The sequence below is a fragment of the Schistocerca serialis genome, chromosome 10 (assembly GCF_023864345.2).
Source record: "Schistocerca serialis cubense isolate TAMUIC-IGC-003099 chromosome 10, iqSchSeri2.2, whole genome shotgun sequence".
NCBI classification, from domain to species: Eukaryota; Metazoa; Arthropoda; class Insecta; order Orthoptera; family Acrididae; genus Schistocerca; species Schistocerca serialis.
In genome coordinates, this window is record NC_064647.1 from 129,450,724 (window position 1) to 129,470,729 (window position 20,006).

A 20,006-nucleotide genomic window follows, 5' to 3' on the forward strand; every position below is an offset into this window, starting at 1 on the left:
CCGTCTGACAGCAACTGAATTAAACACATTTTTAGTGCCATACGCGTTTCGCCTTTATTTTCTGCAAGGCATCATCAGTGGCCTGGAATATGTACATATATTAGCTATTTAATTGGGCACAGTGACAAAAATGTAAATTAAATAGCTAACATATGTACATATTCCAGGCCACAGATGATGCCTTGCAGAAAATAAAGGCGAAACGCGTATGGCACTAAAATTGTGTTTTATTCAGTTGCTGTCAGACGGTCCACAAGTAAAAATTATCAGTATACCGTAATAAGAATCATTTCATGTTTATTTTTGGTGGATTTGGATGTCGCGATGTCCAGTCTCACTAAAACGACCTGCAAAGTAAGGGTGCGTGGGATGACCACGAAAGTGCTCCTGCGTCACACCCCAGAAGGTACCTCAAGGTGTGGGTCTGGTGTGTCTGGCGCGCAGGCGGGTTGGTTGCAGGCCCAACACACGGCCATCGCTGCTACTGCAGCAGATCCAGCTGTCATAAGAAAACACAACTGAAATCCACCCTGCCCTCTAATAACGAGCTCTCGCTTGACACCACTCAAGTCAGTCTGGTGATTCGACATGTTGTGCTGCCATTCATGAACAGCATTCCAAGGGATGTGTTTTCCAACAGGATAACATTCCAGAATGAGATTTTCACTCTGCAGCGGAGTGCACGCTGATATGAAGCTTCCTGGCAGATTAGAACTGTGTGGCGGACAGAGATTCGTACTCGGGACCTTTGCCTTTCGCGGGCAAGTGCTCTACCATCTGAGCTACCGAAACACGACTCACACCCCGTCCTCACAGCTTTGCTTCTGCCAGTGCCTCGTCTAACACCTTCCAAACTATACAGAAGATCTCCTGCGAACCTTGCAGAACAAGCACTCATGAAAGAAAGGATATTGAGGAGACAGGGTTTAGCCACAGCCTTGGGGAAGTTTCCAGAATGAAATTTTCAATTCTCCAGCTGAGTGTGCGCTGATATGAAGCTTTCTGGCAGATTAAAACTGTGTGGCGGACAGAGATTCGTACTCGGGACCTTCGCCTTTCGCGGGCAAGTGCTCTACCATCTGTGCACTTTGGAAGGTAGGAGACGAGGTACTGGCAGAAGTAAAGCTGTGAGGACGGGGTGTGAGTCGTGCTTGGGTAGCTCAGATGGTAGAGCATTTGCCCGCGAAAGGCAAAGGTCCCGAGTTCGAGTCTCGGTGCGGTACACAATTTTAATCTGCCAGGAAGTTTCGGGATAACACTCGCCCACATACCGCTGTTGTAGCCCGACATGCTCTAAGAGTGTCGACATGTTGCCTTAGCGTACTCGATTGTGAGATCTGTCCACATCATCGGATGACAGCTCCAGCGTCGTCCACAACCAGCGTTAACCGTCCCTGTACAGACCTACAAAGTGCAACAGGCGTCGAACTCCATACCACAAACTGTCATCCAGCGATTGTACGACACAATACATGCACGTTTGGATGCTTGCATTCAACATGCTGTTGGTTACACCTGTTATTAATCTACCAGCATTCCACACTTGCGATGGCTTATCGTGCCATTTTTACATTTACCTGTGCTGTTGCAATATCAGTCACGTAAATATGTTACCTAGACAAATTCATTCCCAAAATTTCATTACTCTGCACTAACTGTTTTAATTCTTTTCCGTCAGTGTACGTTATTGTTGCATGATCTTCCTGTTATGAAGCCTCTTAGTTCTTTTAGAAGTACCACTGCCGTAACAAACTTTAATCTGTTGTTTAGTACATCTGAAAACACTTTGCAGATAGTTTTTAACGTATTGATACCTCTATAATTTGAAGTATTCCTGTGATCCCCTCTTTTCAACAGTGGCAACACTTACACGTAAGCCAGTCTTCTGGAATTTTACTGTTCAGGAAACAGGTATCAATAAGAAGTAAAATCCTGAGCGTAACATATAATCCACCATGTTTAATCAAATCTATATTAATCCCGTTAGGTCCTAGGCATTTCTTGCATTTTTGTTTTGTTTAATTATTACATTTTCCATTTCATGTAAGGTAGTTAAATTTGTGTTAACATAATCCATACTAATATTATAAGTGCGAGAGTAACTCTGTTACACTTTTACGACTAAACCGTTGAACCGTTTCTGATGAAATGTAATTTGAAGATAGTCTGAACACTGAGGGAGAACATGAGCTACTTCAGAACGTGTGTAGCACATTTATTGCTTTCAAGAATTTAACGCTAAATATGGAACGATAATTACTCTTTGAAACAGCTGTTTACTCTCTGACTTTTGATTTTTATCCGGTGTGTGAAAATGGTTTTATTGTTTCGTATATACTACATAACACGATTCAGACCATTGAATTCAATGCTTGTACAGTCCTCAACGTGTTTAATCGCTACTCTCATACTAATATCACTGACAAGGCCATCGCATTTTAGCCGCTGAGCGTCACGTGTCTCATAGCTTCTGAGACGCTTGAAGATTCACAACAACAGCGTCATTTTCAATGCTGTACGACAAAACCGAGAGACGTTGTGCCGTTATATGTAGAATGTCGAAGGCTTTTAGTGAGGCTGCATTTGATTATGACATTCGAGAGTAGGTGTGGGTAACAAGCAGACAAGTGAGAGTAGCTGACGCTATTGCGTGTACAACTATTATTAAACTTGAGCTGCTGCAAGCTACAAATTATTTGTTTTCCTTCTTCGTAAGTTAAACTCTTTTTAATAATTTTAGAAAGTCCATATTTTCTTTCAGTTCCCGTCACTCATCTGATACCAAACTAAAGCTTCAACAGGGTTTTTTTTCCATTCGGGGCTGGGTGTTTGTGTTGCCCGCATCGCCCTTTTATCATTATCGAATACCTAGTCGCTGAAGAGACGTCAAATAAAAATACGACGTAAAGATGGGGAAGCAAGGAATGCAACATCATCTTTCTAAGCCAGTGACTATACACCATATCAAAAAAATATTAAATTTGTTGCTTAATGCACATGCTGCACTATGTACAGATGCCAACGTTCCTGTTGAAGTAGTTGGAGGAGTTTGCACATCTTGAGCTACACTTACCCCAACAGGTGGACACGTGATAGAAGCTGACATTATTGCACGTGCAATAGGTGACTTACTCACCACGACTCATCATAACAGAACTGCTGATGTGCAAGTGCAGCCATGGGTAAGAGCTGGTCAGTCATATTTTCACAATGACTACTCATCTTTTCGTCTTTGCATTATATAACAGGCTGGGAGACCTGTTCGAAACTGCCAGCCGATGTGGCCGAGCGGTTCTAGGCGCTTCAGTCTGGAATCGCGCGACCGCTACGGTCGCAGGTTCGAATCCTACCTCGGGCGTGGATGTGTATCTTGTGCTTCGGTTAGTTAGGTTTAAGTAGTTCTAAGTTCTAAAAGACTGATGACCTCAAATGTTAAGTCCCGTAGTGCTCAGAGCCATTTGAACCATTTGTTCGAAACTTTCACAGTCCTGTTGTTGTAAATGATGACATTATTTGGAATAAATATAGTCATTGGGATAAGGGTAGTCGTGGGAACGAAGAGAAGCCATTTTTATAAATGAACTGACTGAGGTGAAATAATAATCGTGAATTTATGACACACTTGTGTACCCCTGTATATAACTTCCAACAAAATTCTCTACAAAGCATTACAATACCTAAATGTTCGAATCCTGCCTCGGGCATGGAGGTGTGTGATGTCCTTAGGTTAGTTAGGTTTAATTAGTTCTAAGTTCTAGGCGACTGATGACCTCAGAAGTTAAGTCGCATAGTGCTCAGAGCCATTTGAACCATTTTTGAATACCTAAATGTAAACGATATTTGACGTAAGAATGTAATATTCGTGTACTTTTGGTTTTTTATTTTCTCTAAGGGATAGGGGAAGAGATACAATTGACTACTGCAGTTGTCAAGCTTACTGTATGAGACAATGCTATGTACAAATTATGCAGCTAATAAGTATTTTAAAACAAATAAAATGGTATTTGGGATAGGATAACACGAAAAGGCAGTCTCTTATTCGTGAGTAATAATTGTACTTCGTAAAATATAGGTATGAAGCCAGATGTGTATTAACAGTCAACAGCCTAATCAGAAGCCTGTCAAAGAACCTTTCTAACGATGCCTTCAATGTACGATTAGTATGTGTTGAGAAGAAATAATTTATATGATTAACAGTTTGTACGCTGTGTATCCAAACTCTTCTAGTTTTGTGTCAGTACCATAATCTCTAACATGGCCGACTTAACGTCCCAGATAGCTGAAAGATGACACTTTTCTGTGACTACGAATTTCGTCAGCTCAAGTATTTTAATATGGTGTCTTCTTGACCGACTACCACCGAATCGAACTCGAATGTGACGCCATATACGACACATATAACTCTCCTGGTAACGAACACTATTTTACCTACCACTCTTCCTTGGACAGTAGCTCATGGAGGGGTCTTACTGCTTGTTTCAGATTTCCTGAAGCAGAACGACAGCGATGAGGACCCCGAGCCCTTGAGGAAGGCCAGACTGATGTACCGCGTCTGCATGGACACCCGTAAGTAGCGTCACAATAGTTCAGAAGTGAGTCCCCATCGTTCCGTGTGTACTGATCACCCACGACGTTATATCCACCCCTCCACAGCGGGAATAAGCACTTCCCGATCACGGGGGACACCCTGACGAAGTCACATCATGCGTCTCATCTATGAACGGTGTTTCAGAAGTGAAGGTCAATAATTCCCACAAGAAAGGCACAGGCCAAAAGTAGCCAAAACGCTCCAATAAACATGGGTACACAAATCAACCGTTGTCGAGGTATCGCATTAATTCAAGTTGGGAACCAACTGTAAACGACCCTGGATACCGTGGTACTGATGTTGGTTTCTCAAGGTTTGGTATCGACTATCTGTTTATGCATGCGCAACTACTTCCCTTTCCCCCTCCGTGCACTGTGCTGTACCGGCCTCAAGATCAGTTACGACTATGAAGGCACCATGGACAGGCCTTACACCAATGAAAAGTACGCTGACGCGCGGAGTGGCCGCGGGTTTAAGGCGCCATGTCACGGATTGCGCGGCCCCTCCTACCGGAGGTTCGAGTCCTGCCTCGGGGATGAGTGTGTGTGCTGTTCTTAGCATAAGTTAGTTTAAATGTGTGTAAGTCTAGGGACTGATGACCTCAGTAGTTTGGTCTCTTAGGAATTCACACATCATCTGAACATTTTTTTTTTTTTTGAAAAGTACGCTGACATGCACGAAATACATTTGTTCATGTATGGCAAAGTGAATGGCAGTGCCCTTGAGGCTGCACAGTTGTATGAAGAAGCTTTTCCTCTCCGCAGACAGCCCGACAGGCGCACATTTAGCCGGTTACATCAGCGCCTCCATAACACCTGATGTTGGGGAAAGAGTGTTACGCATTGCACACGGACGTTCTAGTATTTCAACAAGGAGAATTGTTACCCAAGAGCGTGTCCTGAACCATAGCAGTGCGTACCAAGTATTCTATCCACATCATCTCCAGCGAGTGCAAGCCCTCATCCCTGCAGGCTTCCCTCCTAGAGAGAATTTCTGACAATGGGAGCAACAGCAGCGTCCTCTGAATCCTCTCTTTGTAAGCAGTATTCTGTTCGCCGATGAGGTGAAATTTACCTGTGACAGTATTTTTAGCTGCTGAGAATTCTTCCGGGTTGTATGGCCATGGGACATGGAACTCTTCTATCCCTGACGTTAAATCCAAGGCTTGCCGACTGTCGGCAAGACTCGGCAAGACTCGGCAAGACTCGGCAAGACTCGGCTAGACTCAGCTAGACTCAGCAAGACCCAGCAAGACCCGGCAAGACTCGGCAAGACTCGGCAGGACTCGGCACAACAAAGACCACCCCCGAAGATGTCCAGCGTAGCCTTGGACGAAATGTCAGGGATAGAAGAGTTTCATGGACCACGGCCATACAAGCCGGAAGAATTCTCAGCAGCTGAAACATCCGATCGTGAAAGCCTTCATTGTACGGTATTTGCAACTACCATAACTGTCACATTTGGGCTAATGTCAGTCCTATTGCAACATGCGTATCATGAGATCAACAGCATTGTTCGTTGAGCGTCTGGGCAGGACTGCTCGGAGACCACACCACTGGACCACACTTTCTATCACAGACACTAACGGGATAGTAGTACATGCGGTTCTGGGGACTGTACTTCCAGATGCACATGATGATGTCCCACTGAACCAACGGCTGAACGTGTGGTTCATGCATGACGCAGTGATCCAACACATTTTCATTTACGAGCGCGCCAGGTTCTAACTCGGACGTATGGTCAACATTGGATACATACAGGAGGACCTGTGCCATGGACTCCAAGGTCCCACTATTTAAAACCCATGGATTTCCGTGTGTGGGGTCATGTCAAAAGCCTGGTCTATGCTACGTCTTGAGCAATTACGCCTGCAGATTGAAGCAGCTTTCAAGCATTTACAGAATTCCCCAGGACTGCCTGAGAGGATTCGCAACTCATTTCAGACACGAGTTCAGTGTTGCATTCAGACGTACGAACAACATTTTGAACACATACTGTAACGTTTAGAGATGCCATTTGTTCGTAGACACTGATGAACCGCAACGGAAAATGTGTTGTAATTCGACAACGGTTCATCTGTGGACCAATGTTTATTGGAACTTTTTAACTACTTTTGGCCTGTACTTCCCGTGTGTGAATTATTGACCATCACTTCTGAAACACCTTGTATAAACCATTTGCAAAATTTCAAGTACAGAGCCCAGCTAAATGACTTAGCGAATAAGGTGCAGCAACAATAACATGAAGCAAGAAACAATAAAAAGCGGACAGACACGTGCTGGTTGAAAGATAACTCGGAAAAATATGCCTCTAACTCGAAGCAGCAGCAAAAAGGCTAACATTCGCCGAAACATGGATCGGCAGAAATGGTAGCGGTTCTTGGTCGCTAACGTCCCGGAAATTTATCCCCTTGCATTTTTGCATGTGGAGATGGTTGAAAGGCGAAGTCTACAAAGAATACGTTGTGATGCCTGTGATGGCAGGACAGAGCGGATTAGGTTGTGAAAAGGGGCCAAAATATGTTGCTGTCAGTTCCACTCAACATACAAACTTTATTCATCAATACACAATATTAAAACAAGGATGCAAATCACTCAAAACTTTAATCGACCTCCTTTGATTAAGTTTAGATCGGCTGAAGGCCACACTCAAAATTCAAGACACAGGGCCTAAGTAAGAAATTGAAAAACAAGGTTCTTCTGGAGATTTCACCCAAGAATATTTTGCAAATATTCAATCCAAACAGGCTGAAGGCCTTAGCAATTTAATTTTAATGAGACTTGGCTGGAGGCCGCATATTAGGCAATAAGAAGAGTTTCAATCAAAAGGCAGAAGGCCTTATCTTAAAACAAAAACACAACAAACTTAAGACTTAAGGGAAAGACAAGGATATTAATTTAAGAGACATTAAAACTCGGCTGAAGTCCACACATCATCCAAATAAATAAAATCCAAACAGGGAAATTACTACATAATACACAAGGAACGGCGCTCAGAAGTTTCTAAGAGTCAGCCTGTGATTTTAACACTAACGCACATTTAGGTGAGACAGGCAGCCTGTCCAAGACCGCCGACCGATCAATCAACCAAATCAGTTCCGCTCCACGCAACCTGCAGAACGACCACAAGATTTGAACACACAATGCACAGAATATTGGCGCCCGCACCGACCAACAATATCTCAGCTGTCGAACTACACGCCACGCTGGACAGCAACAACATGACGAGGAAAATACACTGCATAAAATTACGTCAACGACCAGGGCAGGCCCCTCCTCCTCTCTTGGCAGGTCCCCGGGCTCGTACACGGGTAGTGAACATTCGCGCGCCGGAGATCAACGCCTCGTGTTCTGTGAGTGCCGTCGTTTTGTGCTTAAGTGATTCAGTGTTATTCGTTTTGTGCCCCTACGTTCACGTGTGACAATTTTCGTCTCTGTCTGTGTCCAAGTGTCTGAACAATTTTATCTTGGATTCTACGCCCGTGAACGGCACCTTGTATTTTAAAAAGTGTTTGTCTCCGTTTATATGTCCACCATGCTTTTTCTTTAAATGTCTTCATTTGTATATTTGTGTTTCTCTGCGGCTAAAGAGCGGCGTCGTATGCTGCTGCCGGCCTGCCTGTAATACAGGTTTCAAAATAACAATAAAGAAAAAAAAACAGGGCAGGTAACCAGAACGTCAACGGCCACAAGACAGAAGATACCGCTGCTGCACTTCCATAACAGGGAATAAATTAAGTTTAATTTCACAGGAAGACAGCTGCAATCTTAGCAACTTAAATACACATAGGTTGTTGTTCGCGGGAATGTCCCAAAAGAGACAACCAGGATCAAACGAAGAAATGTAAACAGTTGAGGCTCGATAGTAAGTTAAGTGAGGACTCAACTTTGATGTCCAAGATCGGTGGGCGGAGAACTTTGTAGCACTCGCAAGCAGCAGCTCACTCTCCAACCGCGCGTGCACGCCGCCAGCGGCTCCAGTCCGAGTCCGCGCGACGGGGGCTTGCTTGTTGCTCCATGCCAACCCCGACCCGCTCCACTGCTGCTCCGTCCGCGACTGCTGCTCCGTCGCGACTGCACTGCTGGTGCATCTCCCACTCACTGACTACCCGACACACGACGACCCGGAAATACTATCGGTCGCTCCAGGGATGGTACAACAGTGCGCTTATCGATAAGCGCTGCGGCTGCCGCTCACAGACAAGTAAGGCATGAAGTTAGTGACGCCAGTAAATGGAATAAGAAAACGAGGCGGCAGTACCGTAACAGAAGATGACAAACATTTAACGGGCTGAACACGAGCCGTGCAGGGCTCATACATAAAAAGAAACCAATTGATCGTTCGGGTTGTGGAAATCGAATTTGGTATTCGTGTAGACCGAATTTAAGCTTAATTGCTTGCCATTGCTTAATGCCTTAGTGAATATTCATTTCTGTCAGATTTTAACATCTGTATGTCTACGATCACTGGATACATACGAGATGCATTCAAGTTCTAAGGCCTCCGATTTTTTTTCTAATTAACTACTCACCCGAAATCGATGAAACTGGCGTTACTTTTCGACGTAATCGCCCTGCAGACGTACATATTTTCCACAACGCTGACGCCATGATTCCATGGCAGCGGCGAAGGCTTCTTTAGGAGTCTGTTTTGACCACTGGAAAATCGCCGAGGCAATAGCAGCACGGCTGGTGAATCTGCGGCCACGGAGAGTGTCTTTCATTGTTGGAAAAAGCCAAAAGTCACTACGAGCCAGGTCAGGTGAGTAGGGAGCATGAGGAATCACTTCAAAGTTGTTATCACGAAGAAACTGTTGCGTAACGTTAGCTCGATGTGCGGGTGCGTTGTCTTGGTGAAACAGCACACGCGCAGCCCTTCCCGGACGTTTTTGTTGCAGTGCAGGAAGGAATTTGTTATTCAAAACATTTTCGTAGGATGCATCTGTTACCGTAGTGCCCTTTGGAACGCAACGGGTAAGGATTACGCCCTCGCTGTCCCAGAACATGGACACTATCATTTTTTCAGCACTGGCGGTTACCCGAAAATTTTTTGGTGGCGGTGAATCTGTGTGCTTCCATTGAGCTGACTGGCGCTTTGTTTCTGGATTGAAAAATGGCATACACATCTCATCCATTGTCACAATCGACGAAAAGAAAGTCCCATTCGTGCTGTCGTTGCGCGTCAACATTGCTTGGCAACATGCCACATGGGCAGCCATGTGGTCGCCCGTCAGCATTCGTGGCACCCACCTGGATGACACTTTTCGCATTTTCAGGCCGTCATGCAGGATTGTGTGCACAGAACCCACAGAAATGCCACCTCTGGAGGCGATCTGTTCAACAGTCATTCGGCAATCCCCCAAAACAATTCTCTCCACTTTCTCGATCGTGTCGTCAGACCGGTTTGTGCGAGCCCGAGGTTCTTTCGGTATGTTGTCACACGATGTTCTGCCTTCATTAAACTGTCGCACCCATGAACGCACTTTTGACACATCCATAACTGCATCACCACATGTCTCCTTCAACTGTCGATGAATTTCAATTGGTTTCACACCACGCAAATTCAGAAAACGAATGATTGCACGCTGTTAAAGTAAGGAAAACGTCGCCATTTTAAGTATTTAAAACAGTTCTCATTCTCGCCGCTGGCAGTAAAATTCCATCTGGCGTACGGTGCTGCCATCTCTAGGACGTATTGACAATGAACGCGGCCTCATTTTAAAACAATGCGCATGTTTCTATCTCTTTCCAGACTGGAGAAAAAAATCGGAGGCCTTAGAACTTGAATGCACCTCATATTACATCTAATATTTCATTCGAATCAATCTACACTACCACTTCCTAAAATATGCTGCCAGAAAAAATTAGTACACCCTTTTAGGGGTTTCCAGTTCACTCCAGATTTATTGTTGCGACAGTACATATGGATTTCATGAAATAAATACATTTACAGATCAATATCACAAGCAGTTGTGAGGTACCAGTTACCGACCTGTGGTGAAATACCCATGTTGATACGTGGTGTAGTCTCTACAAGTATCAATGCAGATGCTGATGCTGGCATCCAGTCGATCGTACGGATGGCCAATACCGTCTTGCGATACGTTATGCCATGCCAGTGCGAACTCTTCACGTAGTTCTGTAAGAGTTGTTGGTAGACGAGGCGCAGGAATCACCTCTCGTTCCATCATATCCCCCACATGCCCAATTGTAGACAGATCTGTAGATCGTGCTCGCCAGGGAAGTTGCTGCAAAACACACTGAGTTTCATGGGCAGTAAGTGGGCGAGCACCTTTCTGCTGCACAAAGGTCAAAATAATGGATATAACAATATTCTGCAGCCGGCCACTGTGGCCGAGCGGTTCTAGGCGCTTCAGTCTAGAACCTCACTGGAGGTTCGAATCCTGCCTTGGGCATGGATGCGTGTGATGTCCTTAGGTTTAAGTAGTTCTAAGTCCAGGGGACTGATGACCTCAGATGTTAAGTCCCATAGTGCTTAGAGGCATTTGAACCAATATGCTGCATGTAGTGAGTGCTGGTTAATGTCCGCTTCAAAAACACCAAAGGCGCAATGAGTGTTCTAGCTTGTCGCATCTCAGACCATAAGGTGTGTGGTGGGGCTGGTGTGTCTTGGATGAGTACACTCTGCAAGATGACACCCTCCAGGCCCCCGCTGTAAGCGCAAACCAATCACTTGCATGCAGGCAGAATCCGCTTTCATTGTTGAAGACCACAGCGCGCCGCTCCAAGTGATCCCCTGGTGGCACGTGTCGAGCCATGCACATCAGTGCTGTGGCGTGACTGGAAGATGGGCTAGAGGTGGTGCGTGACCATACACCCACTGCTAATAACCGGTTCACAACCCGTCTGGGCTCACAACACCTCCTATGTTATATGCGAGTGCAGGCTTTCTCGGCGAATTTCATATATGAAGTCTTCACGTGTTGTCAGCCGACTAGCGTCGTCGTCTCGTAGCAACGTTTCGATGGAATGCGTTTCCATCATCTTCAGGCGAAGTGTCCGGATATCGTCGGTCGCGGGCTGATATCTCTGCTGGGCCGCTCGCCGCTTCCCGCGGCCGGCCAATCACGCGCGCGAGGAATCGCTCGATGCGCCTGGATCGGCCGGTGGTGGGGGGATTGGGGGAGGGGGGGACGCTTGCGCGGGGTTCGAGTCCCGGCGTCCGTCTTTGTCTGCCCCGTGCGCGGCCCTTGGTGGAACGGAACGTTCTTCTCTGATTTTCCTGATTGCAGGCTCCCAGGCTGTGCTGAGGTGGTAGCCACTGTCAGGGTGGATTAGGTTGTCGTGGTACTGTATCTTGACGCCAATAGCTGCCACCACCCTGCGCATCGCAATGCTATACTCAACACCTTAGTGCATAGGGCAAGGCCCATCTGCGGTAAGGAAAGTTTGCCAGGATAATTGCAACACCTAAAGGACACCTTCAAGAAAAATGGATACAGTGAGACACAAATAAGGAGGGCTCTGAAGACCGACCACAAGAAGAGAGAAGAGAGACCGGATGAAGACGAAGCAATGGGCTGTGCGTTCTTGCCACAAGCGGGTCCTCCGACGTCCAAGATCGCCGAGAATTCTCGAGAAACATAAAGTGAAGACCTTTTTCCGCGCAGCAGGAAAAATCAAAGATCTTCTCAGTTCAACCAAGGATCCACTAGGTGTGACGGCACCAGGTGTGTCCAAGACCGTATGTGAATGTGGGATGCAATATATAGGACAGACGCAGCGTTGCACCTCACAGCGTCGCAGTGAACACATCAGGCATGTAAGCCCGGGTCAGACCAACAAATCTGCTGTGTCAGAACATAGTATGACGAGAAGCACACCTTCGATTTCGAGGACACAAAGAAAATATGCAGTACAAACGGTTTTTGGGACTCAGTAATCAAAGAGTCCATAGAAATACGGTTACACGACAACCTAATCAACTGTGACAGTGGCTACCATCTCAGCACAGCCTGGGAGCCTGCAATCAGGAAAATCAGAGAAGAACGTTCCGTTCCACCAAGGGCCGCACACGGAGCAGACAGAGACGGACGCCGGGACTCGAACCCCGCGCACGCGTCCCCCGCCCCCCCCCCGCCCCCCCCCCGCCCCCCCCCCCGCCCCCCCGCCCCCCCTTCCCCAATCCCCCCACCACCGGCCGATCCAGGCGCATCGGACGCTTCCGCGGGCGCGTGATTGGCCGGCAGCGGGAAGCGGAGAGCGGTCCAGCAGAGATGTCAGCCCGCGACCGACGACATCCCGACACTTCGCCTGAAGATGATGGAGACGCATTCCATCGAAACGTTGCTACGAGACGACGATGCTACTCGGCTGACAACCCGTGAAGACTTCATATACATCCTATGTGTGCTGTGGTACCTGTAGGACCTGCCACTGCTGTCATTACAATATGGCAATCGAGGCGGGCGTCTGTACTGCGTGGATGTTCAGAACCTCCTCCGTGGATGTGAGGGTGTTCACACAATCACTGCTACCAACGTCTTTGCACAGTTGGCACAGCACGTAGAATTTGTGTGGCAGTTCTCCGAAAGCACCATCGTATCCCTCGAAAAGACGCAGTTTGACCCCTTTCAAGGTCGCTCATTTGCGCGTAGTACCTCATCCTGCACTTGACTTCAAAAATGGTTCAAATGGCTCTGAGCACTATGGGACTTAACTGCTGAGGTGATCAGTCCCCTAAAACTTAGAACTACTTAAACCTGACTAACCTAAGGACATCACACACATCCATGCCAGAGGCAGGATTCGAAACTACGACCGTAGCGGTCACGCGGTTCCAGTCTGTAGCGCGTAGAACCGCTCGGTCACTACGGCCGTCGCACTTGACTTCGTTGACAACATTGTGAAGACGGGGAGGAGCCCAGACTACCATTGTCCAGTGGCCAGACGGAAGCTTCTATGCAGAGTGGGAGAGAAGCTAGTATAACACAACGAAATGTGCTTGTGCGTGAACGGTGATTAGGTGTAAAAGTGAAAGAGATGCGTCAGAAGATAAAATGAATCACTAACAGTCGCGAAACCTGTTGTCTCAGTTGAAGACGTTCCGTAAACGACACCGCGCGTAGTGGCCGCGCTGTTTAAGGCACCTTGTCACGGTTCGCAGCTTTCCCCACCCCCACCCGTAGGAGATTCGAGTCCTCCCTCGGGCATGGGTGTGTGTGTGTTATCCCTAGCGTAATACAGAATTTAGTTTAAGTTAGATTAAGTAGTGTATAAGCCTAGGGCCCGATGACCTCTGTTGTTTGGTCCCATAGCAACTTACCATCCACGCTATTGCTACGGTCACAGGTTCGAATCTTGCCTCGGGCATGGATGTATGTGATGTCCTTAGGTTAGTTAGGTTTACGTAGTTCTAAATCTAGGGAACTGATGACCTCAGATGTTAAGTCTCATACTGCTTAGAGCCATTTGAGCCAAATTTTCAATTTCCGTAAACGACGTTCGAATATTGCTGCAGTTACAGTCACGAAACACACTTGAGTAAAATGCAAGTAGGTGGCGGGAAGAGAACTGTTTATCACCGAAAGTAGTTTCTGTTAAGTGGTAGCTTACTTTCACATACCAACTGACAGTCTTGTTTTACGATAATGTGGGGATATGCAAACCATGGGCAAAACTTAAGACATATCCACACATTATCCGATGGTTCCCCACGACTTTAGGCCATCTTGTGTAAGACCAACTACATCTCTTTCCATCCTAAACATTCTTGTTTAAAGAAACTTATAAAGTGTGTAATTAAATGGACTCCTGCTACAGTAGTTTAGTGTTTTCACTGCGATGGATCCATTTCGGCTAGAAAGCCACATTCAGACCATCTGCGAAAGTTACATAGAATTTTTTATTTTATTATAATGTTGATTGATCGTATTTTCAGATACATAAATTTGGTGTTTTATCCACCTCAGCAACTGTTGTTGTACATAGTCAAATAACCAGCAACCAGCTGAGAAAATTAATCTTCATCGGTTTCGCGCATTTATTGTAGTAATGGATTCATTATTCCATTACTCATTGCTCTTGTATTTTTCAGTACCACGGCATTTTGCTGTATGAATCTTATTGCTGAACAATCGCAAATAATGCGGTACGTATAACCTTCTGAAAATGGCACAAAGTCTCTGATAGTGGTTAAGAAATTAAATTTATTTTGTGCAACTACTTACTGATTATTTCGGTGTATACGAATATTGCGTTTACCTTCCTATATCGTCAGTGGTATCTGTCATTCTCTATTGTATTACAACGTGGTGTCGATTTAGGACTCTTATCCTGCAAGCTGTTTGAGGTTTTTTGCTGTTGTTCATCGACCTTTCTCAAAATTTTTATTATTTGACGTTTTATTGTCACAGTCAACGGACTGACGGATGTGACAGTTGGCCAAAGACGCTCGATCCTTACGTTTGCCATGGTTTTGACGTTATCATTTTTAGCTGTATGTATGATCTTTGGTCAATTGCCACAACTGTCAATCTGTCAATCTTCTCATGGCGTGACAACGATGCGTGGGTTTCAATCTCTTCAACAGGTTTCAGCTGTTCTGACTCCCCAGAGTGGTTATCCGCCATCCTCCGACTCTAAAGACACTTCATACCGTCTTTCACGTGATCTAGCCAAGGGTTTCGTGGCCTCCCTTCATTCAAAAACCTCTTTTTCTTCCAGAATTCGTCCTAACGACATGTCCAAGCAAGGCAACTCTCCTCCTCTTTGTTATTTTTACTATGTCAGCTCCTTGTACGCAGCGATCCAGCTCATTGTTCGTGCTGCATGATTGTTATCCTGAACAGCCCAGTAGATCTTGCTGCAGAACCCCAAGTTCAAACGTCTTGAGCAGCTGCTCATGAGTACTTGTTAGTGCCCATGTTCCTCACCCGTAGGTTAGAACTGGTCTGATCATGAGCTTACGTAACACCCGAATGTGCATAATTGGTGCAGGTCTGTTGGAAGCAAGGCAACAGATGCAGTCCGGCAGAAAAAAAATTGTCAACCAAATGGTGTGGGTTATGCTGCAAAGTGACATTAACTTTCTGTAGCACGCACATATGAGGGATGTTCTAAAGAAAAGGTACAAAACAACACTGTTCCTATAACTCAACCTTTATGAAAACCAATCAACAGAGACCTTATTGCAACTATATCACTGTTTCACCAGCCTAAGGATTCCCTATTCCCAGAATTCCTGTGCCTGTGACAGGGGGCATTCCTCCACTGTGTCATTCAGTTGGCCGTCCGAGTTGAAGCCCTTCCTCTGAGTTACTTTTGAAGCGCAAGAAACAGATGAATGTCGCAGGGTGACATGTCTGGGCTGTAGGGCGGATGCTCAAACTGTTCCACTTGACCTTGGCCATCACAGTTTGTTTGACGTTGGGGAGACGTGTGAATGCACATTCTCTCTCTCTCTCTCTCTATTCGTTTAGTCGGTTCCGACTCTTCGTGACCCCATGGACCAAATCACGCCACTTTTTCCTGTCTTGCACTTTCTCCCGTAGACCTTCCAGGTTGGAACACATTGCTTCTGTGATGCAATCAATCCATCTCATCCTCTGACGTCCTCTTCTTCTAGTTCCTTCAATTTTCCCCAGCATGAATGTTTTTTCCAGAGAGGCATGCCTTCGCATTGTGTGTCCAAAGTAGGTCAGCTTTTGTTTTAACATTAGACCTTCCAGGGAGAAATCTGGTTTTATTTGCTCCAATGTTGGTCTGTTGGTTCTCTTTGCAGTCCATGGAATTCTAAGGAGTTTCCTCCAACACCACAATTCGAAGGAGTCAATTCTTCGCAGTTCAGCCTTTCTAATGGTCCAGGTCTCACATCCATACATCACAACTGGAAAGACCATAGCCCTCACAATACGGATCTTTGTTGCTAGTGTTATACTGCACGCACATTATCGTGGAGCAGAACCATTCCCTCTGTGAGCAGCCCAGGCCTCTTGCTGTTGATAGATGTATGTAGCCTACAGAGCGTCTCGCAGTAGATGTCGCTATTAAAGGTTTCACCGTACTCGAGGCATTCGATCGGCATCGGACCTTGGGCGTAGATAAAGATGGTGAGCGTCACCCAGCCTCTCTACGTTATCCCACACCAGCATATAAAAATTCCAACCAGTTCGGTTGCTAAGACGTTTCATACCTCTTCAGTTCAATACTATGTGATTAAAAGTATTCAGACACCTGGCTGAAAATGACTTACAAGTTCGTGGCAACCTCCATCGCTAATGTTAGAATCTGGTGTTGCCCCACCCATAGCCTTGACGACAGCTTTAACTCTCGCAGCCATACGTTCAATGAGGTGCTCGAAGGATTTTTGGGGAATGGCAGCCCATCCTTCACGGAGTGCTGCACTCATGAGAGGTATCGATGTCTATCGGTGAGGCCTGCCATGAAGTCGGTTTCCAAAACATCTCAAAGGTGTTCTATTGGATTCCGGACAGGGCTCTATGCAGGCCAGTCCATTACAAGGATGTTATTGTCATGTAACCACACCGCCACAGGCCGTGCATTATGAACAAATGCTCGATCGTGTTGGAAGATGCAGTCGCCATCCCCGAATCGCTCTACAACAATGGGAAGCAAGAACGTGCTTAAAACGTCAATGTAGGCCTGTGTTGTGATAGAGCCACGCAAAACAAGTGGTGCAAGCCCCTCTCCATGAAAAACACGACAACACCATATCACCATCGCCTCCGAATTTCACTGTTGGCACTGTGCACGCTGGCAGATGACGTTCACCGGGTGTTCGCCATACCCACACCCTGATATCGGATAGCAACATTGTGTACCGTGATTCGTCACTCCACACAACCTTTCTCCACTGTTCAATCGTCCAATGTTATGCTCCTAACGGCAAGCGAAGTGTCGTTTGGCATTTATCGGTGTGATGTGTGGCTTATGAGCAGCCGCTCGGCATTGAAATCCAAGTTTTCTCACCTCGCGCCTAACTGTCATAGTACTTCCAGTGGATCCTGATGCAGTTTGTAATTCCTGTGTGATAGTCTGGATAGATGTCTGCCATTACGACCATCTTCAACTGTCGGTGGTCTATGTCAGTCAACAATCACGGTCGGCCTGTATGCTTTTGTGCTGAAATGTCCCTTTACGTTTCCACTTCACTGTCACATCGGAAACTGTTGACCTAGGTATGTTTAGGAGTGTGGAAACCTCGGGTACAGACGTATGACACAAGTGACACCCAATCACCTGACCACGTTCGAAGTCGGCGAGTTCCTCGGAGCACCCCATTCTGCTTTCCCCCCCCCCCCCCCCCCCCTTGGTCATCAGTCTACTGACTGGTTTGATGCGGCCCGCCGCGAATTCCTTTCCTGCGCTAACCTCTTCATCTGAGAGTAGCACTTGCAACCTACGTCCTCAATTATTTGCTTGACGTATTCCAATCTCTGTCTTCCTCTACAGTTTTTGCCCTCTACCGCTCCCCCTAGTACCATGGAAGTCATTCCCTCATGTCTTCCAGATGTCCTATCATCCTGTCCCGTCTCCTTATCAGTGTTTTCCACATATTCCTTTCCACTCAGATTCTGCGTAGAACCTCCTCATTCCTTACCTTATCAGTCCACCTAATTTTCAACATTCGTCTGTAGCACCACATCTGAAATGCTTCGATTCTCTTCTGTTCCGGTTTTCCCACAGTCCATGTTTCACTACCATACAATGCTGTACTCCAGACGTACATCCTCAGAAATTTCTTCCTCAAATTAAGGCCGGTATTTGATATTAGTAGACTTCTCTTGGCCAGAAATGCCTTTTTTGCCATAGCGAGTCTGCTTTTGATGTCCTCCTTGCTCCGTCCGTCATTGGTTATTTTACTGCCTAGGTAGCAGAATTCCTTAACTTCATTGACGTCGTGACCATCAATCCTGATGTTAAGTTTTCGCTGTTCTCATTTCTACTACTTCTCATTACCTTCGTCTTTCTCCGATTTACTCTCAAACCATACTGTGTACTCATTAGACTGTTCATTCCGTTCAGCAGATCATTTCATTCTTCTTCACTTTCACTCAGGATAGCAATGTCATCAGCGAATCGTATCACTGATATCCTTTCACCTTGTATTTTAATTCCACTCCTGAACCTTTCTTTTATTTCCATCATTGCTTCCTCGATGTACAGATTGAAGAGTAGGGGCGAAAGGCTACAGCCTTGTCTTACACCCTTCTTAATACGAGCACTTCGTTCTTGATCGTCCACTCTTATTATTCCCTCTTGGTTGTTGCACATATTGTATATGACCCGTCTTTCCCTATAGACTACCCCTACTTTTTTCAGAATCTCGAACAGCTTGCACCATTTTTTATATTGTCGAACGCTTTTTCCAGGTCGACAAATCCTATGAAAGTGTCTTGATTTTTCTTTAGCCTTGCTTCCAATATTAGCCGTAATGTCAGAACTGCCTCTCTGGTCCCTTTACTTTTCCTAAAGCCAAACTCCCCCCCCCATGAACCATGGACCTTGCCGTTGGTGGGGAGGCTTGCGTGCCTCAGCGATACAGATAGCCGTACCGTAGGTGCAACCACAACGGGGGGGTATCTGTTGAGAGGCCAGACAAACGTGTGGTTCCTGAAGAGGGGCAGCAGCCTTTTCAGTAGTTGCAAGGGCAACAGTCTGGATGATTGACTGATCTGGCCTTGTAACAATAACCAAAACGGCCTTGCTGGGCTGGTACTGCGAACGGCTGAAAGCAAGGGGAAACTACAGCCGTAATTTTTCCCGAGGGCATGCAGCTTTACTGTATGATTACATGATGATGGCGTCCTCTTGGGTAAAATATTCCGGAGGTAAAATAGTCCCCCATTCGGATCTCCGGGCGGGGACTACTCAAGAGGATGTCGTTATCAGGAGAAAGAAAACTGGCGTTCTACGGATCGGAGCGTGGAATGTCAGATCCCTTAATCGGGCAGGTAGGTTAGAAAATTTAAAAAGGGAAATGGATAGGTTGAAGTTAGATATAGTGGGAATTAGTGAAGTTCGGTGGCAGGAGGAACAAGACTTCTGGTCAGGTGACTACAGGGTTATAAACACAAAATCAAATAGGGGTAATGCAGGAGTAGGTTTAATAATGAATAGGAAAATAGGAATTCGCGTAAGCTACTACAAACAGCATAGTGAACGCATTATTGTGGCCAAGATAGATACGAAGCCCACGCCTACTACAGTAGTACAAGTTTATATGCCAACTAGCTCTGCAGATGACGAAGAAATTGAAGAAATGTATGATGAAATAAAAGAAATTATTCAGATTGTGAAAGGAGACGAAAATTTAATAGTCATGGGTGACTGGAATTCGAGTGTAGGAAAAGGGAGAGAAGGAAACATAGTAGGTGAATATGGATTGGGGGACAGAAATGAAAGAGGAAGCCGCCTGGTCGAATTTTGCACAGAGC

The 20,006-nt window shown here is 46.0% G+C and overlaps 1 protein-coding gene across 1 annotated transcript in view; it reads left to right on the top strand.

Annotated features, from left to right (window-relative positions):
* The window catches only part of LOC126424605 (endothelin-converting enzyme homolog), a 324,277-nt gene that overhangs the window by 33,464 nt on the left and 270,807 nt on the right, over nucleotides 1-20,006 (top strand). The window contains exon 6 of the mRNA XM_050087344.1: nucleotides 4,450-4,566. Coding sequence (XP_049943301.1) covers nucleotides 4,450-4,566 — 117 coding nt within the window. The remainder of the gene's footprint in view (nucleotides 1-4,449; nucleotides 4,567-20,006) is intronic.